This window comes from Phalacrocorax carbo, chromosome 2 (assembly GCF_963921805.1).
Source record: "Phalacrocorax carbo chromosome 2, bPhaCar2.1, whole genome shotgun sequence".
Classification (NCBI taxonomy): Eukaryota; Metazoa; Chordata; class Aves; order Suliformes; family Phalacrocoracidae; genus Phalacrocorax; species Phalacrocorax carbo.
Window position 1 is genome coordinate 160,805,539 of NC_087514.1, and position 16,952 is coordinate 160,822,490.

Here is a 16,952-nt window from a genome sequence, read left to right on the forward strand (position 1 = left end):
TGTGAGAATAAAGACTGTGTTCTAGAGTGACTTTGTCATATTCGCTTATATTGTGAAGATACATACACTGTTACCCCTTGAAAATGGAAAACTTTTTCCCCTTTACAAGGGACTCATTGAGAAGGCACTCCATGCCTTGCTGTTTCATACTTGGAGGACTTGAGTATACAGGTATGACTTTAACCTTCTACCGTACTTCTTCAGCTGTTCTTACCCAGTTTGCTAAGACTGAATGTCTTCCTCCTGCCAATTTCTTTGGACTGCATATCGAACCTTATATTTTGTTTTGTTAGGATGGATTATTGTTTCTTAGTGATTGCCTGAAAGATTTGGGTTTGATACTGTGAATTTGGGGGGGGTGTTCCCTCTAAGTTTTGTAGTGCTTAAAAATCATCATGAGACAAGACTGGGAACTTTTCAACTTATCGAGTGAAAAGGATGATGAATGTTCTAGCTCACCTTGAGCATCCATCTATCAGGAATCAGAGATAAGTGTCAGGGATCAGCTGGGTCTGATGTTGCTTTGATGGGAGCTCTGTGCCAAAAAATAAAAGTAGTAGCTCCTTCCTTTCTATTCTGATCTGATAAAATAGGTATTTCTTGAGTTACGTTAGGGGATTTTCAGGCAAGTAAAGCTAATGCCCTTGTGTGGGTTTATACAGTGAAAGATGAGGCAAGACAGGGACATGTTTATCATCTTGCCCTTAGATGGCAGCCATATCACAGAAGTTCTGGCAGATCTTGTAACAATGTCCATGCTGCTAGTCTTTTACATCATCTTCTTGCTTGGTACTGGCATATCTGAAGGTGTTCCATAACTATGTTTCTTACTTCTGTTACCTTCCAGCTTTTCCAAGTTACCTTTGGCATTGAGACAATGGTGCCGAGTTGTGTGTCTTTCAGCATAGTAGCATTCTCTACTCAGCACTGACCACTTAGCACCAGGAACTGGGATTGCAAGAGCAGCAGTCGCACTCCTTACCTTATGGGACGGTCCTGGAAGACAAGTTTGAAACCCACTGGTCACTTATGCACATAATTATAGTTTTCATAACATAACATTAGATAAAACAAGATAAAAGTGTGCGTCTGTAGACACATGGAATTTTTGGAAACAAGCTCATCTTCAGTTTTCCTTTCAGATGTTTCCCTCGTTCACAGATGTTTACTTGAGAGAGCATTTCTGTAAGGGCTTGTAAGATTACTGGGCTGGTATATCATAATGAGGAGCGTCCTTTTCAGTTATTTCCGATCAGTGAGGAAAACCTTTTTCTGTACTCTGGTGAAATCTTCTGTTTGCTACCACTGTTTCTGGTGTTGCTGCCCAATAATCAAGCTATTTTGGAGCATGTTAACCATAAGGGACAAGGTTTTCCAAATATTCTACTACCTGAAAAACAGGGTTTCCTATGTGTGGGTCTAACTCAGTCTTTCTTGGTAATGACTTATATTGGACTTACAGTGGAAATATTTGAATGGTCTGCAGAAGTGATGATCTCAAGAAGTCTTGTCTAACCTAAATTAGTCTGTTTTATTCGGCATATTCGCAGTTGGTGTAATGAGTTCCTGTAGTGAAAAAAGCTTGTTCCTGTTCTGCTCACTGTGGTGGGCACCTATTGTTGAGGTGATCTATGATACATGTAGGATTTTAGTCACTGTGTTCCTTTGCTATAGTGACCCTTCTACTTAAGGGGCAGAATGCTGGAGAAGACAAGTAGTCACATAAAGCAGGATTCCTCATCTAATTGTAAATGTCTAGACATCTTGTAGTCGGTGAGGGAGGAAATTGCATCTGTGGGATGCAACTTAATCTGTGTAAGGCTGGTGAGTCATGCCACAGAAATGACTGTTTTCCGATTGGCTATGAAGAGTTGTGGTGAATATGCAAGGTCAGCGTATAATATCAGAACAACCTCCAAATTCGGGCAGATTAATCCCATCTTTAATGGCTCATTGTGTTTGTTAGGACCACTACATAGTTAACAAGAACAAAAGTGTTTTGTTTACAGAATGTTTGTACGTGGTGTTGAACAGCAACAATCTATGGGATCTGGCTGGTGAACAATGGCTTTGTGAAGGTCAGGCCAGTCCAACACTTGAGATCAGAGAAAGAGCAACTCTGGTGGAGTTGAGAAATAACAACGCTGTTGGAGGTCCAATGATGGGACATGGCAGAGATCTTCAAAGGCTACGAACGATATATAATCTGAAAGGAAGGTCATTGTGGGTATTTTCTGCATGAACATCACTGAAACATCTAAATATGCTGGATGGCAGCCCAATTCCACACCCCAGTGCTTTGGCTGGCCACCAAGGAGCACTTTGGGCAACTGAAGTTGGTAAACCACAGAAACTGAAGGAAAGCGTGAGTGGATGAGTGTATGTTTGTGCTTGCAAGCTCTTTTAGTAAATAAGAATGAAGTTGTTTTTTCTTTGTAGTTACCTTACTTAAATTGTTTTATTTAAAAGGTAACTGTATAACACATTCTACTATAAAACTGAAGTAAGCAACAGGAATTTCAGTGAAGCTGTGGTCTAGGAGGAGTGAGTTTAAGAATTTCTTTACTAAATTTTGGATTTATTACATCAAATGTTTAATGTCCTAATACCGAAGCTGAACTCTTTGTCAGGATGTAAGTCTGAGCTATCTCAGTAGCTGTATCTGTTCAGCCGTCCTCAGTTTTTAAAAATTCTGTCTAGTTTCAAAAGACAAGATGGTATCTAACTGAAGATTCTTGAGATTCTTGGAGACAAATAACTTGCAAATACATCAAACAGAATCAGGGCAAGCACTGATCCTTTGAAGAAACTTTCTTTCCCTTCTGTATTGTCTGCAAGCTCAGTTTCTTGCCTAGTATTTCTTTGGAATTGTCTCTCTCAAAATATCATTTCTGAATCTACATAATACCTCGTTTTACCATCTCACCAATCTGAATGTTTTGCTAGGTAGTGTTCTTTGCTGCTACTGTGTATGAGAAAGAAGTAATAGCAAGAATTGTGGTTGCCTGAAGTCCTATAGTTGGCTTTCCACATCTTTTCTGCTGTGGGCTTGCTTCTTTTCCAGGTTGTCAGTTAGAGGGTTTGTAAACTTGCTTGAGGAGTTTTGTTGCATAATTACTACCTGGAAGAACGGAAAATTCCCCCTGGCTTTAATAGATCAGCTGTTACCTTCTTGCTCTGATACAGCTTGAACATCCTACTCTTGTGGAAGACTTGGGATATAAGTTGACAGTGACAGTTAACTCAAGTGATAGCTGTTATTATGGAAAGATATCAAAGCTGAAAGCTCTCAGTTTCAGGCAGTTTGAGTGTACTTTCCTCTTTTTTTATGAAGAATAGTTAGAACTTATTTTGCCTCAAGGTGGAGTTTGTGTGAACTCACTTCTGTCTCATATGTGCTCTCCAAATAGCTCACTGCTGTTAGCTTTTGCTGCATTAACTCTAAGTGTGATGCTGTTGTGTGGGAACACTTCATGTGGCTGCCTGGAGGGTTTCTTTGTGGTTTCAGTCTTCCTCATGAGTTAGTATGCTCCTGTGGTGGGTTTGGTACTGTTTGTTGTACCTGACTTCTCCTTGTGTCAGCGAGGTGGCTGAATACCCCTGGGACCCCCGCTGATGTTATGACAGAAGCATCTGTCAGGAGGCAGCTTTGAAAACTGTCATCTGCTGAGGTCAGGAGAGTAGATTTGCTGCTTCTCATGGTCAGAGAGAAAGCACTAGGGCTGCAAAAAGGTCACATGAAATACAGACTCCTTTCAGAAGTCTAATGTCAGATATTGGAGTTCACGTACAGTAGGATAACTCCAGGTATTCAAAACGCTCACTGCAAATCACTGAAGACCGAGGTGATGCGTTCTGGTGCGGAGTAGAAGTGTTACTAACTTCTAGAAATTTAAACTGCTACATTGTAACACTAAGTAGCGTCTATATGGAGGTTCTGTCCAATTCCCTATGACACTGACTATCGTATGGATGGCTTTGCAAACTTTTCCAAGAAGGCTGTAGCTAGCAATGACAGACTTATGGGGCTGGGTTTTTTCCCCTCTACCTACATTTTTGTTTGCCCCTACCTTTTTGGATGCTGATACCATTGACTGCGAAGCCCTGTATTGCTGACTCTGTTGTGGAGAGGGGCCCCTTGGCACATAATGTAGACACTTAAGGTACCACTGTGTAGCTGTGGTCTGTTCAGATTGCAACTGTCAAGCAATTGCTGCTTCTGTTATTTAGACTGTTATTTATGTTATTTATTATGTTATTTAGAGGACCGATTTCATGGGTGTAGAGATACAGGCTGGCTATGTCCTAGTTCTGTGCCAGGTAAAGACCTGGACAAGAGCCATCACTTCTGTATTGTGTTTTCTAGGTAAAGACTATTTAATTGGTATACATCCTGAGTCTAAAAGCTGAAGAGGAAATGAGACTTACTGTTTCAGTCTTTTTTTTTTCTTTATTACAACTGGTGCTGTAGTGAACACTAGAATATAGCACAACCTTCAAACGTTAAGCTATATCCATAAACTTGACACTTGAGCTAATTATTTTCATTACAGATTTATTCAACGTCATGATTGGGGGGGTATAACTTTTATGGATAATATCAAACAGGAGTAAATTTGAGGTTAGTGAGCGTACCTTTTTCAGCTGTATCGGCCTACTTCATCAGAGGCTTTCACACAGAATAGTCACATAACAAAACAAAAACAGATCTGGTTTTGATATGCTTTTTTCTAAGCTTTTTAACCATTTCAGAAGTTAAAGGCGTAAGTTGTTTGTTGTTTTTTTTTTGGGGGGGGGGGTGGGGGGTGGTTTTTGTTCTGTTTTGAATACCAGCTACCTGTTTATAGTGCATTTAATCCTAGTAACTGGGGAAACCCTTCTGTTCGTGTCTGGTATGCTAAATTAAGAGCAAAGATTTTTAGTAGTTCATTCTTTTTGCAGGTAAAGAAAGCCTTTTTTGCCTTGGTGGCAAATGGTGTGAGAGCAGCTCCACTGTGGGAGAGTAAAAAACAGAGTTTTGTAGGTAAGTAGTTCTAACATTACTCAGGATTACTTGAATTTCCAGGGTGCTTTGCTGTTGCAGAAGGTGGTCTGGGGTTGGCATGGCCAAACATCCTACAGATACACTGGTGCAGAGGGTTTCTCTTTCCTCCTTGTGAGGAGTGAAATGTTGCCAGCTTTTATAGTGTCGCTGTGCTTTGAGAATCATGATGGTTCTTCTAGGTCCCGAGCTTCTGAAATTCGGTCCATAATATGTGCCTTTCGTTGTGTATTTAAAAATGTGAGTCACAAAAACCCCTTTGAAAATAGAAACTATAAAAAGAAGAATTTAATGTTACAGTAATCCTAATATACCTGCTATACAAACATGTCTTTTTCTGCACATCCTCAATAAGGTGCACTTGAGAAATCCTTAAATACCAGAACTGATGTTGAATGCTACAGGTCTGTCCCATACTGGGAGGAAAACATTAGACCAACATATTGCTTTTTTAAAAGTCATGTAACTAATTGCCACAACAATAATCTTCCACAATTAGATCTCTGTTACAGTTAGAAAACAGGGTCGTAGTGGCAGTTACAAGTATTATTATATGTACTTTTTGTGACCTGGAATATAGATTGAAGATTCTTGAAAATGAATGGTAGATACTTTATAAAGCATGTGTTAAAATGTTTTAAATCCAAGGGATGAGGAACAGTAGTTTCATGCAACACATTGGAGAAATGCTGTGTGTCTTTTACATTTAATTTCACCTTCTGTCTGTAACTGAGCTCCTGTGACTTAAAGCTGACCTCAGGATTAAATTTTCCCTTCCCCATTTCTTAGTTACTTCACTTTAAATGTAAGAGTAGTAAACAGTAGAGCAATTACTTCTCAAATTTAGAACTTGAAAGCTCAAAAAAGAATCGTGTTTTCAGGTAACTAAATTAATCATCAATATTATATTACATAGTTTGGTGTTAGCAGTTGAAATGTATGTACTATGGATGTACTGTCTCTTTCTTTAAAGAAGTCACATTTCAATACAGATGTTGAGGATTACTGTGAAATGATTGAATGAAGTTCTTTAATAAGCAATACTCAAAAAAATGGATTGTACAGTTCCTTCATTTGAGACTGAGAGCCTGCCTGACTTGGCAAGTACATAATGAGAATGTGTCTTATTTGGAAAGAAAATGAAAGGCAAGGATAGGTCTCCAACCTTTAAAAGTATTCTAACCCCCTGGTCTTTTGCTGACCTGCTTTTGGGTGTTCAAGGTTTTCTTTGGGTCAGATTGAGAGAAGAGGAGAAGCACATAGGTTATGATTTTTAATATTAATTCAGATGTGTGGTTTTATTCTGAAGTATTGTATCAAAGTGAAAGTGAATATATGTACTTTTGGAATTCCACTGTTGATTAGTCCAATACAAATAGTATGTTATATGGATTTAATGTTTATTTATATTCACAATATATAACTTAATAGAGAAAATAGCTGGAATTTATATGCTTAACATATAGATCTGAAGAATTTTTTTGTATCTCACTTGTTACAGGAATGTTAACAATTACAGATTTCATTAACATACTGCATAGATACTATAAGTCTCCAATGGTAAGTATGATATGAAGCTATACTTTTATCATTTGCCATACAGTACAGAAACTGAAATATCAAACAAAGATTGATTATAAGTATTATTAAGTCTTTGGAAGCTTAAATATCGTATGGGTATCCTTTTTTTCTGTAGTTTTAGCTGTAGTTTTCTTTTCTGCAAGAAAAGATAGATGGCTTTGTGAGCAAGGTAACAGAATGATATCTGGATACCTGGGTTCAGTCCCAGTTATAGCCATGAAGGTCCTATGAGCTTGAGCAGGTAACATAATCTGCCTGCTTCAGTTATACGTGTATAAACATGAGGAATTTCCTTAATGAGTACTACCTTTATTATGTTTTGTGTGGCACTTACCATAATGATAGCCTTTGTTTTGGATACAAGGCTCCATTTAGTGTTGCAGCTGATGACTAATGCATTTGGGATGAAGGACCTGGCTTAAAATACTTACTAAAAACTAGATGTGATATAAAAAGTAAAAAGGAAAAGACTTGATTCTTGATCACTGTATTTATTTGTGTTCAGGTTGTTTCAAAGCAGGTTCAGGTTGTTTCAATAGTAATCAGAGCTCTATATAAATGGCAAATACCAACCAAGAAGCATTTGGGGGAGTGGGGGGGAATAGGGGAATGTCTTAGTTACATGAAAAAGTTGATTTTACTTGAAAATCAAGTATGTAGCTATGTGTTCACATGCTTATATAATCTTTGTCTCATAACTATGATAGAGCTATTCTGAAAGGAGTATGTGGAATTAGCAGAATGCTAGCTTGCCAAGGCTCAGATGCTTGAAAAGGTTACTCTGTTCTTGGAGTGATGGCATAGAATAAACAAGTTTAACTAGTTAAATATATGCAAATATTTTGGTTACATGGCTGAGTTACACAATCGGTTGGAGATCTGTTGACTTCAATTAACTTTAATTTAAAATTCCCATTGGCAGTCAGTTGATGAAATTCTCTTGCTTACATGTTCATACAAACATTTACATCCCTTTCTAGTTCCCGTCAAATCACAATTCCCTCTCTACCAGTTAAAACATACATGCTATGTTCTGTTAGCTAAAAAATCAACAGTTGGATGAAGCAGACATCTGATGTATTCGGCTTCTCAAAGCTCATGTTAATTTTTTTAAGTTCATAGTGCAGTTCTTGTCAGATGCCAGTAGTGTGGTGCACTACTGTTGGTGTAGTGTGGTGCACTTCCTGTTAAATCCCCAGGGGAAAAAGAAAAATAATTATTTCCAAGGGGTGGGAGGAGAAGCAAATGAAAAGTCATTGCACACCAGTAACTTCCTTAAAACAGTTTGCATATTGTAATGACCCTTAGCCCCAATACTACCGATTTTTCCATATAACTTTACCTAAGGTCTAATAGTTATCCTTCCTGTTTACGCTAATATCCTATTCCATAGGTTGTGCTTAAAATGGCAGCAATAAGGAGGAAGAGCTGAATAGTGACAACATTTGACTGAAGTGATTGATGCAGTCTTCTATTAAAAAAAATAAAATAAAATAATGTTCCATAAGGGAATGCGCTAGTCTTAATAGGTAACATTATGCTGAAAGTGTAACTTTAGTATTTTAGCCACTCTTTCTAAATGCATCATGTCACGTACAGTGTGAAGCATGTTGCTGTTCCTGTACTAGATAATATCTTTAAATGATTGATTGATGAACATTCTGGTAGTTTCTCCCTATAGTGTGGTCAAAGAACTAGGTTTAGCCTCATCTTGTCAGCATCTAAAGCAGCCCCCTATTCTTCTGATCACTTCAGTAGATCTTCTGAACTGCACTCCACTGCCTTAACTGCCTTTTTTTGTCAAATGCCTTAAAAGATGATTTAACTTATGCAAGTATCTTTTATGCCATCCAAAAATGGTATATTTGAGTAGTCCAGTTACAGTATATCAATTTAACATTCCCCTATACTCTTCAAAGGATGCTAATACCAGAGAGTAATTGAAGTGTAGTCTCCTTTCACAGAATCACAGAATGGCGGGGGTTGGAAGGGACCTCTAGGGACCATCTTGTCCAACCCCCCTGCTTGAGCAGGCACACCCAGAGCAGGGGCACAGGAACGCGTCCAGGCAGATTTTGAATATTTCCACAGAAGGGAACTCCACAACCTCTCTGGGCAGCCTGTTCCAGAGCTCCTTTAGCTCAAAGATAAATGTAGTAGGCTTTGTTGAGACTTCTACCCTTCACCTATAAACTCCTCAGTTTCAGCAGCGTTTGCCAGAGGCACCTGACACAGAAGAGCTGTGTCAGGCACCTTTGGCCAAGGCAATAGCGAGCGCAATTGCTATTACAAGTGGCTGGCTTGCAGCTTGATACCTTTAGAGAAGGGTAGCTTTCACATCTGAAACATCTCTAGAAAACCACCAGCAAAATGGAAGGAGCTGCTCTAGGGAGGTTATACAATCATTTGACAAAGAACTTTGAAGTAACTGCTGAACAGCAGGAAGTTGGTGACGTGACTGCACCTGTTTTGGTTTGTTTTAAACCAAACTTCAGAGTTCAGCCAAACCTTAAACTTCAAAGACTGGACTCCTGAAGATGTTTGATGGTATTGGCAATCTGATCCGATGATAAGCTGCCACCAAAAGGTGCAGACTTGCTGCATCCTTTGTCCAGTATCATTTGCCTGCCATTTTTGTGAACCAGTTAAGCTAAACCAGCAGAAAAAAACATTTGTGTAACTTTTTTTGCCTGTTTGGTTCCCAGGACCAGCCAAACACAGGTCAGATGAGCAACACTGCTGGTACAGGAGAAATGCTGATAGCATGCATGGCTTAGATGCAGTGTCTGCAAACATTTGAAGAATGTAACATCAGTAAAAGATTAAACTTGGGGGTGGGGGACTACAGTCTTCTGACTGAACTGAGCACTAAACCAAGTGCTCTTGCTTGTTTGTAATCAAGTAACAGTAAAATTCATCGCTGTTAGCATTAAGAAGTGATCAGGGTAAGCTTTTTATTGGTTTGGATCTGTGAGGAATCATCAGAGGGTTTACTCTGGCATGATTGTTTTAAGGTGAGATAAATTACTGATGAGATGCCTTTGAGTCTAGAATTTATCTAGACTATAAACTTAGGCTGGTAAAAGATCTTTCCTGTCCCCTGAAACGATAGGTCCAGTATGGTACTCTGCACTGAGCAGGGTTGCACCCTTTCCTCTTGTTATTGCCGAGAAATGTTATTCTGGACTGTTCTTCCTCTGTTAGACTGCCTGCAATGAAATGTAAGGAAATTATTCAGTTATTTATAATACTGTTAATGATTTGGGGGGTTAAATTAATACTTAAAGCTAAACTTTCCATCTACCCCTTGTAGGTTCAGATTTATGAATTGGAGGAGCACAAGATAGAAACCTGGAGGGGTAAGAATATTTAACTACTTGATTAATAATTTAAAATGTTCTAATGATTTTCAGTATAGTGGATTTCTAATCATAGACTTTACTTGTGTGCCACATACTTTTTAATGAAAGCAGGAATAGTAAAAAGCTTGTCCATTTGCTCCTGCCGCTTATTTTCCTGCCTGATGTGGTTTACAGTGGTCTGGGCTATATCCTACTTTGCCACTTGTTCATTAGCGCCATCTTGCTCTTTAAGAAAATAAAAAAGAAACTGGACTAAGGTGACATGTCTGGCTGTAGAGTTGATGAGTGTATGTGGAATGGAAATGTGTCTGAGCCAGGGTGCAGGATGACTAGATGACCCTATGTATTGAGTGAGCTGATGGATGAGCAGCAAGCTATGCCTGAGTGAATTGCATGATGCAATTGGAAATTCATAGAACATGCTGGGTGTGATCAGAAGTGCTGAATGCTTTATGTAAAAAAAAACAAACAAACAAAAAAAAAAACAAAAAAAACACCCCACCCCGACCAAAACCACACAAACAAACAACCTATATGCCATGAAATAATATACAGAAGTACTCTGTGCGGCAGACCTTCTTGGAAAAAGAACTGGTAAAGAATTATTTGCTGTTGTTGCAGTGACCCCTGGTGGAAATCAGTTTAGTCCCACTTAAAACTTGTTCTTAATGTCAATATAGAGGAATGTGCATAAGTGGTAGAATATCCAAAGTAATACTAAAGAACTATTGCTCTCTTTCTTCCACTTAATTTTGCATGTATGAATTCATAAAATGCTAATGTTTTCATATAAATTGGTAATGGTCTATTAATTTTATATACACAGAACTTTATTTACAAGAGACGTTTAAACCTTTAGTGAACATCTCCCCAGATGCAAGGTAGGATTTTGTTTTTCAGTCTGCTTAACTTGAAATAAACTAACTCCATCTCAACACTGAATTTAAGACACCTTTATGTAATAAGAAACAATTTATAATATAGAATACAGTAATAAAGGACTGCCTTTCAATATAATCAAGAAGGTGTGGGAGGTTTTTATTGCAAGTGGGGACTTTTTTTAATGATCCAAAGAGAATCAATTTGTAGTTTAACTTTTTGTATTTTATCTGTGTAACTGTTCTGGTAAATGAACTAGACATGGGTCAAAATTAATTGCCAAAAAATATGCAAAAAAGGCAACATGATAACCCTTCAAGGTAGCCTGCAAGTCATGTTCAATTCATGAAAATCAAAAACTGTACGGGGCCTGTCAGCTGTCCTTGTCCTCAGCAATCACAGTAATTGAAAGCTTACATTACTCTTCAGTGCAAGTAACTTCTTAACTAAGGGAAAGATCTGTGTGTTTTGTTCTGCCCTACTACTGGGTTGTGTTCCTTAAGATATAAATGGCTGTCCTTTTCTTTGTGATGGAATTTGAAAGAAATAGGTTTTGAACTGCCATTACACCTTATTTACCAAAGGTAACTTGAGAGGGGGCTTTAGTTGATCACTTAACAGCTTGAGTACTACTTAATGGCTGAACTGGGGACTAAAGTTCTGATTCTCGCTTCAGTTTGTGGCATGGGATTGCTTATGCCCGACCAAAGGAAACCGGTGAAGGAAACTAGTGATTACCTCAAAGTAATGATATACTGTATCCTCATTAGAATTGCCACTAAGTAATGAATAATTCATTCAATTAAGTCATAAGGAACGTATTTTGAACGGTATCTAGTTCCAAAGAATATCATTAAGACAACAAACTAGTATCATTGCTTTCAAAGGTGAGCAAGAGAAGTGTCACAGTAACGAAGATGCAGTAAGACATGTATAAAAGGGTACAGCAAGTCAGCCTAAGACCTGGTCCAGAAACGGCCTTGGGTTCTGCGACAGTCAGACGGCAGCACTTGGGAGTAGTTAAATGCTTACTGCAGGAGGGGAATCTACAGTGCAGTGGTGGGAGTCTTGACTCCACCTGTCTCAAATGGGGATAGTAAATACCTGTAATGGACTCAGAACATAGAGTTTATTGTGTATAAGAAGCAGCCTACTTCAGCAAGTAGGCATTTATCAAAGTTTTACTAACTTTATTACTTACTAATTCATTGCAGTTGGTGGTCAGCTGTTTTATCCTAGTCTTACTAGGACCGAGGGGGGAGGGGGGGAAGTGTTAATGCAAGAAGAGCAGACTTACGTAGGTTGGCACACTGCTAGATTGGAGTCTGTAGTGTCTGGAGGAATGTTTTGGATCTCCTGAGAATAACTGTTTGCCAATCCCCAATGATAATTCCGTGAAATTATTAGATAATTTTAGCTTAATTGCATAGATGCACTTATCCATAAAAATGCTCTTCCTGGAAAATGTTATGGAAGTTTGTGACTGAGATGCATTAAGCACAAGAACACCTGTCTTTCACTGTTTGTCTGTCTCTGAACAGAAATATCCATTCTGAGTGCAGGCTTACTGTGAGCACAGCACTCAATGGAAGAACAATTTACACTTGTGAAGAAATATTTCTGCTATACTTTCTATCACGAAAAGTTACTTTCCATCGTATTTTGTTACTGGCTTTAGTTGTTCATGAGCATGCTGTTGATGTGTTTTACTAGCTGCAAAGACAATTTGAAATCCCTTAACTTCTGTTTTCTGTAACATTAAAGATAATGCAAATTATTACTTGTCATGTGTACTTCATGGGGGTTTGTAAATATGGGTATATATCACTTGACTTTACTTATTGTCAGCTAGAATTGATAAAAAAAATTAATGTTTTTCTCCTCAGCCTTTTTGATGCTGTATATTCATTGATCAAAAACAAAATCCACAGATTGCCGGTTATAGATCCTGTCAGTGGAAATGCACTTTATATACTTACCCATAAAAGAATCCTCAAGTTCCTCCAGCTTTTTGTAAGTATTTAAAGTTATGCTTTGCTGAACTGATTTTATCTCCCCTCAGTTGACATCTTTAAGTAATTTAAGTCTTAGTACAGAAACTTCGTGATAAACTTTCATATTCATTGTGTCTGTGTGTGTCTCTTTTTTGATAACAGAGAAATTAAAGCTTGATTTAGGACCTGTGCATTACTGTGTTTTAGTCATTTGAAGAAACCTAAATTTGCTGTCGTTTCTGGAAGATCTACTCAGCTTCAGAAGCTTGTTTATATTAATAAAAAAAATGAACTGTCTCCCAGAGACAAGGTTATTGTTGCTCACTGTAGCTTAAGTCAGTCACAGGAACAAATAGGAGGCCAAACAAAGCAACAAGAGCTCAGAACAAGCATTCAGTGTATAGTATGTTTTAGTGTCTTCTCTCTCCATTTTCAGTAGGAATGATATAGCTTAGGTGATGGGTTACTACAAAAATAAATAAGGAAAAAACTTAGTTGCATAATCTTAAATTAGAGCCTCTTTGAACAGAAGTAATGCTTCTAGATTTGAGCTTGGTTTGGCTTTATGTTAATTTAGTAGTAGATTACTGTAATGATGTGTAACAATCATTTGGAGTCTCTAGATGGATAAGTGAATACCGATTTCCTAATATATACTGATCATGTGGAAACATGGTAGATGCAGAACACCACACGGTAAATATATTCATTCTGACTGTTCTAGATGTCAGAGATGCCAAAGCCTGCCTTTATGAAGAAGAATCTGGATGAACTTGGAATAGGAACTTACCACAACATTGCCTTCATCCATCCAGACACTCCTATCATTAAAGCCTTGAATATATTTGTAGAAAGGAGGATATCGGCATTACCTGTTGTGGATGAGTCAGGTGCGTGTTGGGTCTTCTGCACACAAAAGTGTGGTAAGGTAAATGGTGCTGAACCCTGGTTTGATGGGGGTGGGGGGAAGAGGAAAAAAGAGTTAAAATTTTAAAAAATCCAAGGTGGGGGGAGAAAGGAAATATAAAGAAATATTTATGCAAGATGTAGGTTGATAGACTTGGCAGATGTTCATGGTTTCTGTTCTTTGGGGTTTTTTTCCATCTTTCCTCGTTGACCTGTCTGTTTTCTTTCTGTGTAATTATAAGATAGCACATGAAAGCAGGAAGCAAGAAAACTAATTTTATATTTTAAGCCCTTTAACTTTTGTTCTTCTTTTCAGGAAAAGTTGTAGATATTTATTCCAAATTTGATGTAATAGTAAGTATATCTCTTAAATTCTATTAAATATTTTATAGGCAGTAAGCACTCGCAAATTAATTTGTTAATATGTCAATTTTGGTTATTTTGTTTCTTAGGCTTTCGTTAAACTGAATAAACCAGATTCAATTCACCCTGCGCAGCATTTTTTTTATAATTTAAGCTATTCTTAGTAATACTACTTGCACACAGGCATCTACTGCTCTGGATGTTACCCAAGATTAGATCTGGCTGTACTATTACAAAAAGAGGACATAGGCGTTTTTTTGTTTGTTTCTATTTTTGAGTTTGGACTTTCTTTTCCCAGCCACGGCCGTTCCACAGTCTGTTTTCAAGAGAATGAGGATTTCTTCATGCAGTCTGGGTACTTTGTACAACTTGACCTTCTCAGTGAATTAAAACTACTTGGCCCATTCTGTTGTGTGAGTCTCTGACTCCAGAGTATAGCATCTGTATTCCTTCTGACTGAGATCTACTTCAGGCTGCTGTTTCTGGCTTTCCCTTAGTACAGCAGTGTAGTCACATCCATGCCATGACTTGCCAGCCTCAGAGAGCAAGGGCTCTTCTATTCTTGGGGTCTTTGGAAACTTGAAAAATGTACTTAGGTTTTTTATTCCAGCCCCCTCCCAGCTATATGCACCTGCCTTCCAATTGGAACTCCTGATAGCTACATTATTTTTTAGAGATTTTAAGTGCCCGAGTTGCTTATTCCAGCCTGCTAGTGCTAATGCAGAATTTAGGTATCTGAAATGCTGTGTGGAATGCTTTTGGAAATGCAGTCCCAAATGGAAATACTTTAAGCTTATAAATATCTCTGGATGCAAACAGTGCTCTTACTACTGAAAATTTTGCAATGTCACTGTTCTTGCCTGTCTTTTCTGGGCATTTGTGTTTCTGTTCTTTGGGATTCTCTGCTGTACAAAGATCCTGTTCTGCCATAAAAGCTGGTCAGGGAATAGGTAGTAGCTGTAACGAAAGTGATCTAATGCCTCAAAGACAATGAAATTTCACAGTTGGTGCGTTCAGTCTTTCAATTTATTTTGTCTGCATTAGACTTTGAGGCAGGACACATTTCTTTTATTACCCATCCTTTTTCAAAAGGGCACCAAAAGGAAGAGCGTTCCTTATGTTTTTCACCCCTTTTTCTCATTTTAAGTGATGGGGCAACAAAAATTGTAGGATTTTTAGAGATGCTGGATCATTTATTTGGAAAAATGATGTATCGGGATCAGGGGGGGACAGGGATGGGACACCAAAAAACCTACCACAAAGGCTTAAGGATATAATTGTTTCCTCCCAGTTAGTAACATAGGAAAGTTAGGCCACTTATTGATTATTTCAGATTTTCTTCATATACTAATTTCCTTATTAAATGGGGGGAAAAGATATTTTGTTCTTGGTGGCATGGCATCCTTGAACCTCTTTTGGGTTTGGATGTGGATGTACTCTTTAATATCTCTACAATAAAGCAGTTTGAAGGTATGCAATACCACATTTGCTTTGCCTGCTAGCCTCTGTTCTTAAAAGATAATCACCTCTGAGGCTTCCAGTTTTTCATCAGTCTGCTTCAACCTGATCTTCAATTGTTAAAAGAAATTAAAAAATCTGAAATGTGTAATCTGATCTTCCAATAAACATAGAATTTGCAAGATTAAACTGATGATTTTTAACTTAAAACAGTGTGGCTAATGTGCTTCATTAAATTCGTGTTTTAAGTGATGCCTGTATATACAGTTGGCTAAGTTGATAGATGTCTTTTGTTTTAATACAGTTCTGAATTCACTTTCAGGTTCTTGATGGGAGAAAACTGGGAATGGTGTGTTGCTATATAAATAGCTTTATGTTACACTGGTTATTGGGGGTAGGGTGACTTCAGTTTGCAGAGGCTTTTTGTGTTCTCCTAATGTCCTTCATCAGGAATTAGTTATAAGCAGTTTTAGATAACTCATCTTCATGATCTCATCTCAAACCTATCTTGTCACATTCAGTGTAGGTCAATCCAAAGACTTGACCAATCACAATATATTCCAGCCAAAAATTAATCTCATTTTATTGCTTGGTCCAGTGTTTTCGTTTTAAAGATATGTCTTTGTTTGTCCTTCAGTGCACAAAATCAATAGGCCAGGATTGCCAACACTCAAAATATTGCTACAGTCTCACCTACAAAGAAAGCTTTTGCTGGTGGTCTTGCTACAACCATGGTCCTGTTCTTAAAATGGAAGTTGAGATTGTTAGCTTTCAACCTCTTCTTCCTTTCAGTGGTGGGGATACGTTTTCATTTATATTATTTTTATAGTACTTATTAAAATACATATATACACACATGCAAATTGTTGTCAAATGGCAGTGCCAGCACAGTCCAGGAGAGGGAGCTTGAGCCCACAAATAAGAAAGATGAAGAAAATCTTTAATTTGTTCTCCACTTGGGTCTCCACTAAGATCTACTTCATGGGTGGTGTGCAGAGCAGTTGGTGTCCTCCCCTATCCTATGAAAAAAAAATTTGTATATTCTGCATATTCTAAAATCTGTAGAACTTTACCTTTATATTTTCTACTCATGGCAGGATGAGTGACATCAAACCAAAGATCAGATAGCAAAGTAAGATTTTCATTGGCCTAATGCATATCACAAAACAGTTATATCAATTAACCCAGTCTGTCATATGGTGTTTAGCATAATTGCATGATTGACTTCCCAAAAACTGAAGCTGAAGAGCATCTGCTTTGTTTAGTGTGTGACTTAGAATAGACTCAATTTACACCAGAAATCTGTATCTCCTTGATGCCAAAATATTTACTTTTTTTGAGTACTTTATCACTAAGTACTGAGATGTC

General features: G+C 37.9%; 1 protein-coding gene across 6 annotated transcripts in view; it reads left to right on the plus strand.

The window, feature by feature from the left end:
• PRKAG2 (protein kinase AMP-activated non-catalytic subunit gamma 2) overlaps nt 1-16,952 on the plus strand; it is a 231,489-nt gene that overhangs the window by 208,135 nt on the left and 6,402 nt on the right. For all 6 annotated transcript variants that reach the window (XM_064445079.1, XM_064445080.1, XM_064445081.1 and 3 more), the window contains 7 exons: nt 4,942-5,023; nt 6,543-6,601; nt 9,936-9,981; nt 10,811-10,865; nt 12,750-12,876; nt 13,582-13,747; nt 14,080-14,117. In XM_064445079.1, the coding sequence (XP_064301149.1) occupies nt 4,942-5,023; nt 6,543-6,601; nt 9,936-9,981; nt 10,811-10,865; nt 12,750-12,876; nt 13,582-13,747; nt 14,080-14,117 (573 nt within the window). The remainder of the gene's footprint in view (nt 1-4,941; nt 5,024-6,542; nt 6,602-9,935; nt 9,982-10,810; nt 10,866-12,749; nt 12,877-13,581; nt 13,748-14,079; nt 14,118-16,952) is intronic.